General features: G+C 38.3%; 1 protein-coding gene across 8 annotated transcripts in view; it reads left to right on the plus strand.

Annotated features, from left to right (window-relative positions):
* Window positions 1-14,953, plus strand: part of LOC108717620 (EH domain-binding protein 1) — a 160,779-nt gene that overhangs the window by 42,479 nt on the left and 103,347 nt on the right. For 5 of the 8 annotated variants that reach the window (XM_041564169.1, XM_041564171.1, XM_018264831.2 and 2 more), the window contains exons 8-10: window positions 5,115-5,219; window positions 9,418-9,540; window positions 10,985-11,231. In XM_041564169.1, coding sequence (XP_041420103.1) covers window positions 5,115-5,219; window positions 9,418-9,540; window positions 10,985-11,231 — 475 coding nt within the window. The remainder of the gene's footprint in view (window positions 1-5,114; window positions 5,220-9,417; window positions 9,541-10,984; window positions 11,232-14,953) is intronic. The other 3 variants (XM_018264827.2, XM_018264830.2, XM_041564172.1) reach the window with 1 other exon arrangement.

Below are 14,953 nucleotides of genomic sequence, written 5' to 3' on the forward strand. Positions count from 1 at the left end.
GTCCTTCCATGTCTGGGCTGCAAATGCCCATATGTCTGTTTGTTTACAGGTGGGACATGAGCTGACAGGATTATTTGACCTTTGCTGGAATCCTGCCCAAATCGGATTAACATTCCATTTGCTGAATGAAATACCATAAGAATGCGATTCCTGTCCACAAAGAAAGCAGTATTTTGCTGTAAAGTCTTTGAAATATTTGTAGACTAAAGCCCTGTGCTCTAAATAGCATGGAAGGGTTTTTACTTTCATTGAGATCCTGAAGTATCTTCACCATGTTCTAGGAAAGGGCTTTCCGTTGGGCCCCTCCACTTTATATGGCTCAGATTTTGGCCCTGGGGTGAGATATGTCCTAAAAATATTGTGTTGCTTTTTTATATCTCTAACTACAGCATCTGTAGCCCCCCTTCCCCCAACAATCAACCCTGTGCCTTTACTGCCCCCCCCAAAAGCAAAACATACCTTCTTTGTTCTTTGCCCTACTCCATACCTGTCTATAATGCACCAGCAGTCGCTTCTCGAGGCTTACATGGCTGCACTTTTAGATTTAGCCAATGATATTCCAAGACACTTTTTATAGCTGGGTTTTTTTTTCATACAGGTATGGGATCTGTTCACTGGAAACCGTTGATCGAGAAAGCTCTGATTTACGAAAGGCAGCCCATAGACTTATTCTAATTCAAATATCCAAAATTTAAAAGCTATTTCCTTTTTCCCTGTAATAATAAAACAGTAACTTGTACTTGATCCCAACTAAGATATAATTAATCCTTATTGGAGGCAAAACCAGCCTATTGGCTTTATTTCATGTTTACATGATTTTCTAGTAGACTTGTCGGCTGAATTATCAAGGGTCGAATTGAAGATTTGAATTTTGAATTCGAAGTTTTGAGTTTTTTTATGACCAAAACTGTCACATTCGACTAGGGAATTGTTAAAATTGGATTCAAGTTTTTTAAAAATTCTAGGGAAGCACCAGTCCATCTTTTTTCAGCCGGATTCGGATTCGGTCGAATCCTTCTGCCTGGCCGAACCAAATCCTAATTTGTATATGCAAATTAGGGGCAGAGAGGGAAATCACCTGATTTTTTTGTCACAAAAAATAAGGAATTAAAAAATGTTTTCCTCTTCCCACTCCTAATTTGCATATGCAAATAAGGATTCAGGTTCGGTATTTGCCCGAATCTTTCGCGAAGGATTCGGGGGTTTGGCCAAATCCAAAATAGTGGATTCTGTGCATCCCTAAAAAATTCGAATTTGATTTTTGAGATTTATCATACTCTGGCCCTTTAAGAACTTAAAATTCGAATTTGATTTTTGAGATCTATCATTCTCTGGCCCTTTTAAGAACTCAGATTTGACTATTTACCCACCTAAAACCTGCCGAATTGCTGTTTTAGTCATAGGGAGATGTCCTGAGGTCAATTTGGAATTGTTTGCAGCCTTCCTGACATTCAAGTTTTTTTTGGAGAAAAAACTTGAATCAAGTTTTTAAAACTCAAATTGAATTTGATTAGAGTTTTCAGATCGATCATATTCACCCGAGTTTAGAACATTTTATTTTTTTTAATAAATTTCGATTGGTTGGATTTCAAGTTCGTGGGAGTTTATAGGAGTTTTACAAAACTCCCATGAATTCGAAATTCGACCCTTGATAAATCTGTCTCTTAGACTCTAGTAGAGCTGGTGTTTATCTGGAAAACTCAAGGTCCCAGACATTCTGGATAACAAGTCCCACACTTGTTTTTGTTTTATTCCTTTTGCTGTGAGTGTCTTTTGTTAGGCTTTAAAAGTGGTTGGTAAAAGATAAGCAAAAGTAGATAATTAAAAGTCAGCAATTTATGAGGTCGTTAGCCCTTGTAACCAGATCACATTTGCATTTTGCGGCATAATAAATACAAGTCTGGAAAACCACTAAATTAAAACAGAAAATCGTAAACTTATTAAGATCTTCCCTTTGTCTACAAGATACAAAACTCTTAAAGGAGAAGGAAAGCTACAGAGGCATTTTATTGCCAATAGATTAGCTGCAATAGTGCAAGCTAGAATGCTATATTTATTCTGTATAATGTTTTACCATACCTTAGTAAAAAGCTCTAGAAACTCTCTGTTTGTTTAGGATAGGAGCTCCAGTATTAATGTGGTGTGACATCACTTCCTGCCTGAGTCTCTCCCTGCTCTGGGCTCAGATTACAGTAGAGAAGGGAGGGGGGGGGAAGAGGAGCAAACTGAGCATGCTCTTGCCCAGGGCAATGAGGTTTAAGCTGAAAACAGGAAGTCTGATACAGAAGCCCAAGAGTACACAATAGAAGGAAAGAAATCCAGTGCTTCTTTTGACAGGGGACTCAGAGCAACATTACTTTGGGGGTTTACTGGTATATTTAGATGGACCTTTCTGTTAAGGCTTACTTAGTTTTTACCTTTCCTTCTCCTTTAATTATTCATTAATTTTTCCCTTGTCAAAAGTTGTTAAAGTTGAAATCAAATCAAGAAAAAAAAAACAAATTGTCTGTAAGAATGTACAATTGTGGGCTCAGTGGGGTAACAAATATATATATATATATATATATATATATATATATATATATATATATATATATATAAATATGAGTAGTTTGTAGGCAGTGATTGGAAGTGAACATGCAGACACTTGTGCTGTTACACCAACCTTGATATTTGACCTTATTATTGGGACATTCGTAGACCTGTGAGATTCTAGTTGCACCAGTTAGACTTCCAGGGCCTATTAAAGCTGCACTCTATTAACCTGTGATTGATTGTGTTCTCTTCAGGAAGACTAATCATTTCTAGGTGTGTTTGTTTAGGGTGTGAGTATTACTGTAACCCTTCTGTGCCAGTCTATGTATAACCAATGTGGGCTGTGAGTAGCCAATCAGACTAATAGAATATTCACATCAGAACAATTAGCAGTGACATGTGACCTATAGCAGATACAGCAATAAAATAACTGGCGTTTCCCTTGCGTGCCGGGATCTCTTTCCATAACCTTGACATTTTAATGAGATTTTAATTGGCTACCAAACAATATCATTTGAGTGACACTAAGTGATCTCTTTATCTTTTGAAATGTGTCACAGTATAATCAGTCCTACCTTCTTTATTTCAGTGTAACTCTGCAGGGCAATACTGTTGGGCCACCCAACATGTTCCGCTCACCAATGAGACTGCAAATATTGAAAATAATGGATAACACACCCGATTTGAAAAGCAAAATAAATTTATTACAAAAAGAAATAAGCAAAAATAATATACAAAACATAATTGAAAATAATAAGGCTCACCTTTTTATTTTCAATTATTTTTTATTTTCAATTATGTTTTGTATATTATTTTTGCTTATTTGTTTCTTCTTTTTGTAATAAATTTATTTTGCTTTTCAAATCGGGTGTGCTATCCATTATTTTCAATATTTGCAAATCGATATGGAGACCCTTATGGGGAGTCACCTATGGATTAGCACCCCGTAGTTCGATTTAAGGGTGTGCGCCTTCTCTCTTTATTCACCAATGACACTGCAGTAGCCTTTACTATAAAGCTGTAAGGCAAGGAGGTCTAGCCTGTGACACATAGCTGTTTATTAAAGGAGAACTAAAGCTTAACTAAAGTTGTACATGATGTTTTTATGCTTTTGTAACAGCCCAAGGCAACCACAGCCCTTTAGCAGTAAAGATCTGTGTCTCAAAAGATGCCCCAGTAGCTCCCCATCTTCTTTTCTGCTTATTCACTGATTCACATGCTCTGTGCTGCTGTCACTTACTGAGCTTAGGGAGCCACTCACAATATACAGTACACATAGAATAGAAATGTCACAATATAAGGCTGATTAGTAATTAATACACATAATTACTACATGGCAGCACAGAAACCAGTGCAATTAGCATCAGAATTGAATAATCAGCAAACCTGTAGCATCAGCTTATATTACAGCCAGGGAAGCTCATTTTGTGCTGCTGGATAATTAGTGACGATCCCTAAGCTTAGCTTCTCAACAGCCAATCAGAGCCCACTGAGCATGTGAGTGTCACAGACACTTTCCAAGATGGTGACCCCCTGTGACAAGTTTGAAGTCCTGGATCATTGCTGCTATTGACAAGCTCAAACTTTAGCCTCGTGCAATAAGTTCACTATATGAAATAAGCCATTTTTAGCCACATTCATTTTTAGGGTTTAGGTCTCCTTTAAAACGCTGCAGTGGAGTAATGAGGACAAACAAGTCTTATTGGCAGGTCATCTCTTCCTGTTACAGTAAGAGCTGCAGTATTTCTGGTCAGGTGATCTCATCCTGTTACAGTTAGAGCTGCAGTATTTCTGGTCAGGTGATCTCTGAGGCAGCACATAGACCATCACAAAATGGTGGTTGAAGGCAAAAGATGTAAAAGAGCAATATTTACTTACATATATATACCAGTTTGGTAAGATTCTTTAATATGATGTAAACTATCTGTTGCTCCAGTATTTATTTTGGGGGTATAGTTTTCCTCTAACACAGTACCTTATACTCGGTTGCTATTCTTGGTTAAGGGGACCCTAGTAACCATATAGCGACTGAAATAGTGGGAAGCTCCACATAAAAAACAAAGATTATTTGTAGGGATACACCGAATCCAGAATTCGGTTCGGGATTCAGCCTTTTTAAGCAGGATTCGGATTCGGCCGGATCCTTTTGCCCGGCTGAACCGAATCCGAATCCTAATTTGCATATGCGTGCCGTAACTTAAAGGTAAAAATTGAAAATTTGCTTCTTATAACATTATTAATAAGTGAAACAATAAGTTGTAACATTCACGGTGGTGGTTTTTCATTATGTGATAAAATGTACTTGCATTCCTCTCCCTCTTTTTCACAGTTAAGTCCACCTGTCTGACTTGTCTCCTTGTAGTTTTATAGGAAGACTTATTTCCTAGTGATCCATCAGGAGATGTTCATTGAGCTCTAAGCAACGTCTTTATTGGACAGACAACAGTCTGTTTGTTTCTGACTCTGTTATACTAACTTGTTGCTCACTAACCCTTTTGTCTGTTTAACCTGATGCTCAGGCCTCTGTTTACCCAGTAATAACTTGTCTTACACCTTTCATGACTGACTTCTGTTTGCAGAAATTGTTAACCAGTTGAATGCCCTGAGCAACTTGTCTGAAGACCAGGATGTCTGCATAAAGCAACCTCATTTACCTTCAGCTAAATCATCTCCTCCTTGTGAAGGTTTATAATCTTTGCTCTATTTTCATCCTGTTTTCTCATTGTTTTCCTGTCACTTTGCTTCCTGCTTGTGTTTCACTTGTGGCCTTTCCTTAGTGCTCTCTCTGGTTATTTCTAGTGCATCCAAGTCAGGTGTATATATATATATATATATATATGTGTGTGTGTATATAAATGCTGCTTCTGCAAATGTTATGCCAAAAAAGGTCCAGTTTTCTTTTTGTCCGCAATAAGGATAAGATGACTACTGAATACAGAGTCTAACTCAGATACGTTGGCTGTAAATAGCAGTGTGCATGGTGACCATGTTATAGAGTATTTTATCCGACATGTTATGCAGTCGTTTTTATCTTTTATAGATATAATTAATGTTAATTCCTGCCACTCTAACGTTGCTACCTATATTATTTATGTAGTTGCTGGGTGTCTGTGTACTGAACATATCACAGCTACAATCTTAGCACATAGTGTCCAGCCAACAGGCAAAGAGTAATGTCAAAAATCTGGATTTGCCTGCATTTGTCTCTGTAGCTTTTTAGAGGAAAATGTGGCCATGTACTAAAAGATGTTCTAAGTTGGTGAGGTTGCTATACAATATTCATACCTGGAAGGCCTATATAGTCTACCAGGTGATAGGCTATAAAGGGTAATATTTGACTAGCCAAGTAATGTATCATAATAGGGCCCATGCAAGTGCAATGTAGTCTTTACCCGGGGCCCTGCCAGATATCAGTCAGTCAGGTTACACTTGAGTCAATCATTTTCTGACTCTGGGGTGCCTTCTATATAGCAGCTGTTGTCGGCCTGTTTGACCAGCTCAAATGTGCCTCCAAAATCTTGGTGGACAGTTCTGTACACATTTATCCATCATTTTCCTAGGCCCCACTACAGTTGCTGGAGGGCAATAGCCATTCATTTTATGCAGTGTCGACTAGGATGCCAGGGGCCCACCAGAAAAACTTACACTGTGAATCCACTCTCCACACTATTATTCCTCCTCTCCTCACTCCACTTCTTTATTCTCCTAGTCCTCCTTTTTTCTCTACTTACTATACTCTATTCTTCCATTATTAATTCCCTTAAAGGGGAACTCCACATAAACATAACTTAAGCTTTTTGAAAAGTAAACATAATTTCAAGCAACTTTGCAATATACATCAATAAAAAATATACAGATTTTTAATGGTTTCTGATAGTTCCCTAAGCCCAGCCCTCTGCTCTCCCGCTGATCTGTCTGACTACTTTGCTGAGCTGTCTGACTACTGTTACTTTGTATCATCTGTCCTCAGCCTGTATCCTCCAAACCCCACAATTCCCTGCACATGTGATTTCAATAAGGAACATCCCAGTGCAATGCATTGTGGGTTATGTAGTTCTTGCATGCTGTCTGTAAGTACAATATGTAACATCAGTGTTTAGTCCCTCCTTCCCTGCCAGGATTTCAAATGATGCAGAAAGAGAAGAAATGTTACAGCTGGATTTCAGCATAGAAAATGACATTTATTCAGACTTTGTGAAGAAACTGGTAACTGTAATGGGGATATTAGGGGTTTCTGTGTTATGTGGGGCCTCTTTATCTAATTTTGGTTTGGAAGCCGGAGTTCCCCTTTAAAGAAATATGGAATGACCATTTAATAGACTAAATGTTTCGAAGCAAGAGACCCACTGACACCTGGACCTTCTGGGAATTTTCCTGGTATCCAGGTGGGAAAGTCCGAAATTGATTGTAAGTTCTTTGCACTGCCAAGACCATTTTTCCTTCAAAGTCACAAAGACAAAAAACGGTTGGATCTAAATGGGACATTACTTCTATCTACTGATAAAGAACATTATAAGGATTCATTTTGCTGAATGGTTCTGAATGATAAAACAATCCAGATTTGCCTTTGTCACTTGTTTTGCCTCTATGACAATCACAATCTAAATTGTAGCTCCTTTGTACTGTACATACACATGTGGAAGGGCTTTTTTTTCTACCCATTTTTACCCATTGTGTTTTGCTGGTTAATTTTGTTTCATGGCACTGGCACACAGTATATACATATAATGACACATAATGTCACCTGTGCTTAAAGGAGAAGGAAAGGCTAGAATTAAGTAAGCTTTATCAGAAAGGTCTATATAAATACACCAGTAACCCCTCAAAGTAATGCTGCTCTGAGTCCTCTGTCAAACAGCACATTTCTTTCCTTCTATTGTGTACTCATGGGCTTCTGTATCAGACTAACTGTTTTCAGCTTAAACCTCCAGGACTAGGGCTTGAGCATGCTCAGTTTGTTCCTCTCTCCCACCTGTAATCTGAGCACAGAGCTATGAGAGAGCAGGGAGAGACTCAGGCAGGAAGTGATGTCACACCAAGCTAATATGGCAGCTGCTATCCTAAACAAACAGAGAGAGCTTCTACAACTGATTACTCATATATGGTAAAGCATATTCATTTTTAAGGTTTAGTATCCTTTAATTTCCACACTGCAGAGAGAAGTCTATACAACGTCAGAAGTGGTAAATAGAGTTGCAGCACAGCGTATAGTGCATTGTTGAAAATTTACTCAACGCTTGCAGCACATGGTGGCACCAGCAGCGCACAGTTCAGCATGTATTGTGTATTATTTATGCATCTTTCACCTTTTCTGCATCTGCAGCAAAATTGTACATCTCCCCATGTCTGTGTCTGTACTGTAAAGTTTAAACGTTGCTCGACCATTGATTCTGCATGAGCCCCGCTTCATGAAAATATAACTTTCTATAAAATAATCATTGATTTCAAGCACCAGTTATGCCTAATGTTTTATGATTCATTTTTTATGCATTCGGTAACTCTTAAAGGAACAGTAACACTACAAAATGAAAGTAATTTAAAGAAATGAAAATATTATGTTTTGTTGTACTGAACTGGTAAAACTGATGTATTTGCTTCAGAAACTCTACAATAATTGATATAAACAAGCTGCTGTGTAGCCATGGGGGCAGCCATTCAAGCACAGGATACACAGTAGATAACAGATAAGTACTACTATACTTTATATAAACAAGCTGCTGTGTAGCCATGGGGGCAGCCATTCAAGCACAGGATACACAGTAGATAACAGATAAGTACTACTATAGTTTATATAAACAAGCTGCTGTGTAGCCATGGGGGCAGCCATTCAAGCACAGGATACACAGTAGATAACAGACAAGTACTACTATAGTTTATATAAACAAGCTGCTGTGTAGCCATGGGGGCAGCCATTCAAGCACAGGATACACAGTAGATAACAGATAAGTACTACTATAGTTTATATAAACAAGCTGCCGTGTAGGCCATGGGGGCAGCCATTCAAGCACAGGATACACAGTAGATAACAGATAAGTACTACTATAGTTTATATAAACAAGCTGCCGTGTAGCCATGGGGGCAGCCATTCAAGCACAGGATACACAGTAGATAACAGATAAGTACTACTATAGTTTATATAAACAAGCTGCCGTGTAGGCCATGGGGGCAGCCATTCAAGCACAGGATACACAGTAGATAACAGATAAGTACTACTATAGTTTATATAAACAAGCAGCCATTCAAGCACAGGATACACAGTAGATAACAGATAAGTACTACTATAGTTTATATAAACAAGCTGCTGTGTAGCCATGGGGCAGCCATTCAAGCACAGGATACACAGTAGATAACAGATAAGTACTACTATAGTTTATATAAACAAGCTGCTGTGTAGCCATTCAAGCACAGGATACACATGAATGGCTGCCTCCATGGCTACACAGCAGCTTGTTTATATAAACTATAGTAGTACTTATCTGTTATCTACTGTGTATCCTGTGCTTGAATGGCTGCCCCCATGGCTACACAGCAGCTTGTTTATATAAACTATAGTAGTACTTATCTGTTATCTACTGTGTATCCTGTGCTTGAATGGCTGCCCCCATGGCTACACAGCAGCTTGTTTATATAAACTATAGTAGAGTTTCTGAAGCAAACACACCAATTGTACCAGTGTAGAGCAACACTACATTACAGTCATTCCTTTAAGTTTTTGGTGTTACCATTCCTTTAATGTGTTATGGTTGGGTGTTTTTCCTTGCTAAGTGACATGATCATTTCATTCAGTAATTGTTGCAATCACTGCAGAACATACTTTTATATAACCCTGTAATGTTATTTTTCCTCCTTGGGGATTTGAATTCTGCTTTTCTTTGTTCTTAGAGCTTATAAATAAATTAAACTTTCTGGATGAAGAGGAAAGAGATTTGAGGAACTCAACCTCCGACCCACTTGAAAGTTCTGATGTGACAGATTTCAATCCGTTTAGCGATCCTGACGTGGAAGGTAAAAACTGAAATTTCGATATTCTGTTTTTTCGGACATGTATGTCCTGAGAATATAGCTGGTTAACTTAAACTGAGCAACTTTTATCCTCGTCTGTATCTTAATAATTATTTATTTTGGGGACAGTTTTGTAGGTATGAAATTGAATCATGTGACTGTTCTTTATTGTGCCTTTAGCAATATGTGAAATGCTGGAATAACCAGGGAGTCTGATTAATGATCCTCTATCCAACCAATAAAAAAATCACCACTTTTCTTTGTTTTACCTGTATGCGAGCAGTTAAAATTTTAAGCAAGGTCGCCATTCTAAAATGTTTTGTTTTTTAAACATATGGGGTACAAGACTGTATCCCTGAAAACACAGGGTAAAATATGTGTAACCCCGGTATATATTGGGACAGCTCTTACATAGTTACATAGCTTGAAAAAACACCAAAGGTCATCAAGTTCAACCCCTCCAAATGACACCCAGGGTCCATGCATATCAACATAGCCACTCTTAAAGGCATTAAAGGAGAACTAAAGCTAAACTAAAGAAGTAGGTAGAAATGTTGTACATGATGTTTTTTGCATCTGAACCAGCCTAAGGCAACCACAGCCCTTTAGCAGTAAAGATCTGTGTCTCCAAAGATGCCCCAGTAGCTCCCCATCTTCTTTTCTGCTGATTCACTGATTCACATGCTCTGTGCTGCTGTCACTTACTGAGCTTAGGGAGCCACTCACAATATACAGTACACATAGAATAGAAATGTCACAATATAAGGCTGATTAGTAATTAATACACATAATTACTACATGGCAGCACAGAAACCAGTGCAATTAGCATCAGAATTGAATAATCAGCAAACCTGTAGCATCAGCTTATATTAGAGCCAGGTAAGCTCATTTTCTGCTGGATAATTAGTGACGAGCCCTAAGCTTAGCTTCTCAACAGCCAATCAGAGCCCACTGAGCATGTGAGTGTCACAGACACTTTCCAAGATGGTGACCCCCTGTGACAAGTTTGAAGTCCTGGATCATTGCTGCTATTGACAAGCTCAAACTTTAGCCTCGTGCAATAAGTTCACTATAGAAAATAGACCATTTTTAGCCGAATTCATTTTTAAGGCTTAGTGCATAACCTGCATTTATCAACATTGAACCTCATTTTCCAGTTTGCTGCCCAGTTTTCCTAGTCAAATCAATGTTGAACATGTGCAGTGTCTCTATAAAATCACCCTATGCATAATTAGTGTCCCATGCTTTAATGTATGACAAATGAACAAGTATAGAGGTGCACATAGAGGTGCAAGCCAATGCTAGTGGATAGCAATTAGATAGAAAAGGTTCTGTTTTAATGCACTACTTGTAGAGATCATAAATGAGTCTTTTTACTTATCTTCTTGATGATTTAATGACCCCTTTGTAAACGAAAAACATTTTGACTGGATTATTTGTTGATTAGAACATCCTTCCGAGCAAGCGCCTTCAAAGTCTGATGACTTATTTGATGACTACAATCCATTTAAAGAACCCAAGCATGAGGTTTATATAAATCCTTTTGATGAGCCAGATACAGAGCAAGACCAGGCTCTTGAGCTTAGTGAGGACTCTCCACCTCAACCAGCAAAGAGAAAAAACACCCGCCCTGTGGATATGAGCAAGTACCTCTATGCTAACAAAGCCAGGCAAGACGAGGAGGATCTTGATGAGTAAGTACAATGACTCATTTATAAAAATGTTGAGTAAGGAAACAATTATTAAAGTAGTAATAGAACTTTAATTCCTTTTAGAATTGTCTACAAACGTGAGACGGATATTGACTTTGTTTTTACCCTGAAAAAATACACAGTTGTTATACTGTAACATGGCAAACGTTTACTAAGCTTGGCCTGGCAGGTATTGCTGATGGCCCAAATGAGCAACGGTAACGGCATCTATCACTTCCACGTTTGCCTCATTCACTACCTACCCTCCCTATTGGTTCCTTTTAAAAATAACAAAAAAACAAATACAAAAAGTATTATAGAAGTGATACTGATATTGGCTAACAATAAAAATATATTAAAAGCTTTCGGAGTACCAAGGCCCCTTCATCTGGGTAAAATACTGTATTTTGCTACTAAAATATAACATTAAATAAAGCCAATAGGCTGGTTTTGCTTCCAATAAGGATTAATTATATCTTAGTTGGGATCAAGTACAAGCTACTGTTTTATTATTATACAGAAAAAGGCAATTATTTTTTAAAAATATAATTATTTGATTGAGAGCTGGCTTCCAGTTGCCAAATAAGGAGTTTCTAAGGCGCTTCTAATTTAAAAAATTCAAACAAACTTAAGTTGGATGTCAAAGAATGTTACATTTTACACATTTTGGGGGTTATTTACTAAACTGTGAATGCAAAAATCCCCCCAAAAAAATCTTGATTTTTTTAGTACAAAAACAGACTCTTAAAAAAAAAAACATCAAAATTTTTTGGGGAATTTATTATACCCAGAGGATGAAAAAGTCCAAATCAGAAAATCTGGCATCTCAGACCAGTCAAGGTTGCATATACCGTATATACTCGAGTATAAGCCGTCCCGAGTATAAGCTGAGGTACCTAATTTTACCTCCAAAAACTGGGAAAGCTTATTGACTCGAGTATAAGCCTAGGGTGAGAAATGCAGCAGCTTCTGGTAAGTTTCAATCAAAAAATTTAGGGTTTCTGCTCCCATTGGAGGTGCCGGCGTCTCGTTTTTGGATGCTGGCGACCATTCTTGACGTCGGTGAATATTCTTGGAGACTATTCTTGGACGCCGGCGACTATTCTTAGACGCCGGCGACTATTCTTGGACGCCGGCGACCGTTTTTGCGCTTGACCCGAGTATAAGCCGAGGTAGAGTTTTTCAGCATATTTTGGGGACTGAAAAACTCGGCTTATACTCGAGTATATACGGTAAGTCAGTGGGAGAAGTTCCAAAGATTTTTTCTGAGTTTTGTGCAATGCCCTGTAGATTTCTGAGTTTTCAATTGGAAAATCCGGAAAAAATGCGAAACTCTGATTTTTTTTTCCCACAAACCACATTTCCGGGAAAATCTAATAATAAATACGATGAAAAAAACAGTGCTGATGTGATCAGAGTTTTTGGCAGAACATGTTGAGATAAATTTGGACTTTGATAAATAACTCCCATGGTAATAGCCCAATGTTACCCTAATGACATCAGGGACTACATGAAGTTGTATTAATATTCTATAGGAGGCGCCCAGTTCTCTGGAATGGAGGAAATCGAATTCATGTAAAAGTCAGTACAGCAATGGACCTTCGCTCAAAGCAAAGGCAGATCCCACCTGTAAACTCCTATTACAATTGTCTGCTGCATGGGATGCAGTTGTCAAATGCAATAGGACTACCCACGTCATGGGACTTGTCTCTATCTCAACCAGTAAAAGGAACTGTGGCTCAGCAGCAGGTGAAATGTCATAGGTTAGCCACAAAAAGCTCCCTAAAATACATCTATTAGTTCATTTAACACACACTGATGGCATTTTAGACTTGTGAGTTGGAGACTATGTTGGCAGCAGGAGTTTGGTAGGAGGCAATTCCTTTGCTTTTGAGCACATATCCCCTGCCCGCATGTGATTTCAGAGCGATGTTCAATAAAGTATGTACAATTTTAATACGTTGGTTTCCACGTGGTTATCATCTCATCCGGTGAAATCCGTTTCCAAGTTTCCGAATTCCTTTGCTTTAAACCTTCTAATTTCAATATACAAACCCTGCAATGACTGCAGGAACCACCTCACGCCCTGGAATTATCACCTAATTGAGGAATGTCTCCCCCTTGTAGCCATGTTTAGGCAGGGCAGGACTTGAGTGGATTTTGAGTAGGCTTTGAATAAAATAATGTTGAGAACTGTAATCCAGGCAGGGGCTAGGTGCATGTTCTTTGCATTTTCTTAGGCAGGTCACTACATTGTGGCTATTGAGGGGCAGTAGTTTGAAATAGTTTGAGGGATGCGACTGTACGAGTGCAGTGTCTCTGTGAACACTCTGCGCTTTATCTACCAGGGGATGTGTATTATTGTATATCCCTTTAAAAGGGGAAATCTTTCTTTAAAGGGAAAACGGATATTATAAATGCTCTAAACATGTTTCTATGAGCCAATTGTGGCAGCGCCTCTCCCTGAAGCCATTTGTAGATGCATGTACTACATGTTTCATTCTTGGATTTGCATGCACTTGTCTTGTCTTGTAGAGACATTCTGTGCAACAAAAGCAAATGCCGTCTCATTTAATCCTCCATGATCTCTCCATTTTTGCTCTCTGTGATTCTGGTCTTTATTTTCCTGCGCTTCTGATCAACTGAACTGTCCATGAAATCAGCAAATTGACAGATACTTTTGACTTCACCGTGCTAAACACAATGTGGCTCCCAGTCCTTGTGTTTTATCTTTAAACCATGTCTGTCCATTTTGTTTCATGCCTTTTTTTTTGACACTTGAGCCGTCTTTTGTTATGAAGTGCCTCTATATTTGGTGAGAATTGAAGTGGCAACACCCCTGTCAGTCCACACACTGTTTACCTTTTCAGTTTAGTCCTTTAGTCGGCCAAAAAGGGAAAAAGCCAGTGTACCCTAACCCTTGTTTCTCAAGGAATATCTGTTCATCATTATTTCAATATGGCACCTATTGTGAGTCTTCAGGTTAGTTGTAAGGCATCAAATGGAACTTGTTAAAACGATTCCTTTCCCTATCGACAACACTGTTGTGCAAGAAAAGTTACATCATAAAAATACATTTGCTTTCCACAAAAATAGTTTGAGGATATTTTTCCATATTTATGACCTCAACACTCTTTGTATTAGTTGGGTAAATGGGGAGGGTCAAAGAAAAGATTTAATGATTCCTTAAGATGTATGGGAGACCAAGGGAAATGACTGGCAATGCTCAAAAACATATTTTTTTTGGGCTACAAAACTCCAGAAGCATCTGCCTTTCAAATTTATGTCAAGCAACCAGAACTGTGACCGGCATTTCTCCACTAGCAGAGCTAATGTTTTGTTTTCCTTTGGCCCAAAAAGTTGAACTATCTTTCCTAAAAAGAACTAAGAGTTTTTCAGACTTTTTGGGCTCAAGCCCCACCCCCCCAGCCCTTTTTACAACTAAGATGCCAAACAATCGTTATTTCATATAAAATTTAGGGGCAGATATATCAAAACCCTCTTTTTTATGGTTTTAGAAGTTTTTAAAACTACTGTTAAATTTTATGGGGGAAATGTAATATGATTTGCAAAGAGAATAAATTTGTGCACAAGGAAGTATAAAAATGTGCATGTCGCAATGTAATAATAATCTTCGTTAGGTTTTTATTGCATTTTCCAAATCTCATTCCGATCTTTTAAGACGTGCTTGGAGGTGGAGTATTACATACACTGTGCACTGGTGC

The sequence above is a fragment of the Xenopus laevis genome, chromosome 5S (assembly GCF_017654675.1).
Source record: "Xenopus laevis strain J_2021 chromosome 5S, Xenopus_laevis_v10.1, whole genome shotgun sequence".
In the NCBI taxonomy this organism is placed as follows: Eukaryota; Metazoa; Chordata; class Amphibia; order Anura; family Pipidae; genus Xenopus; species Xenopus laevis.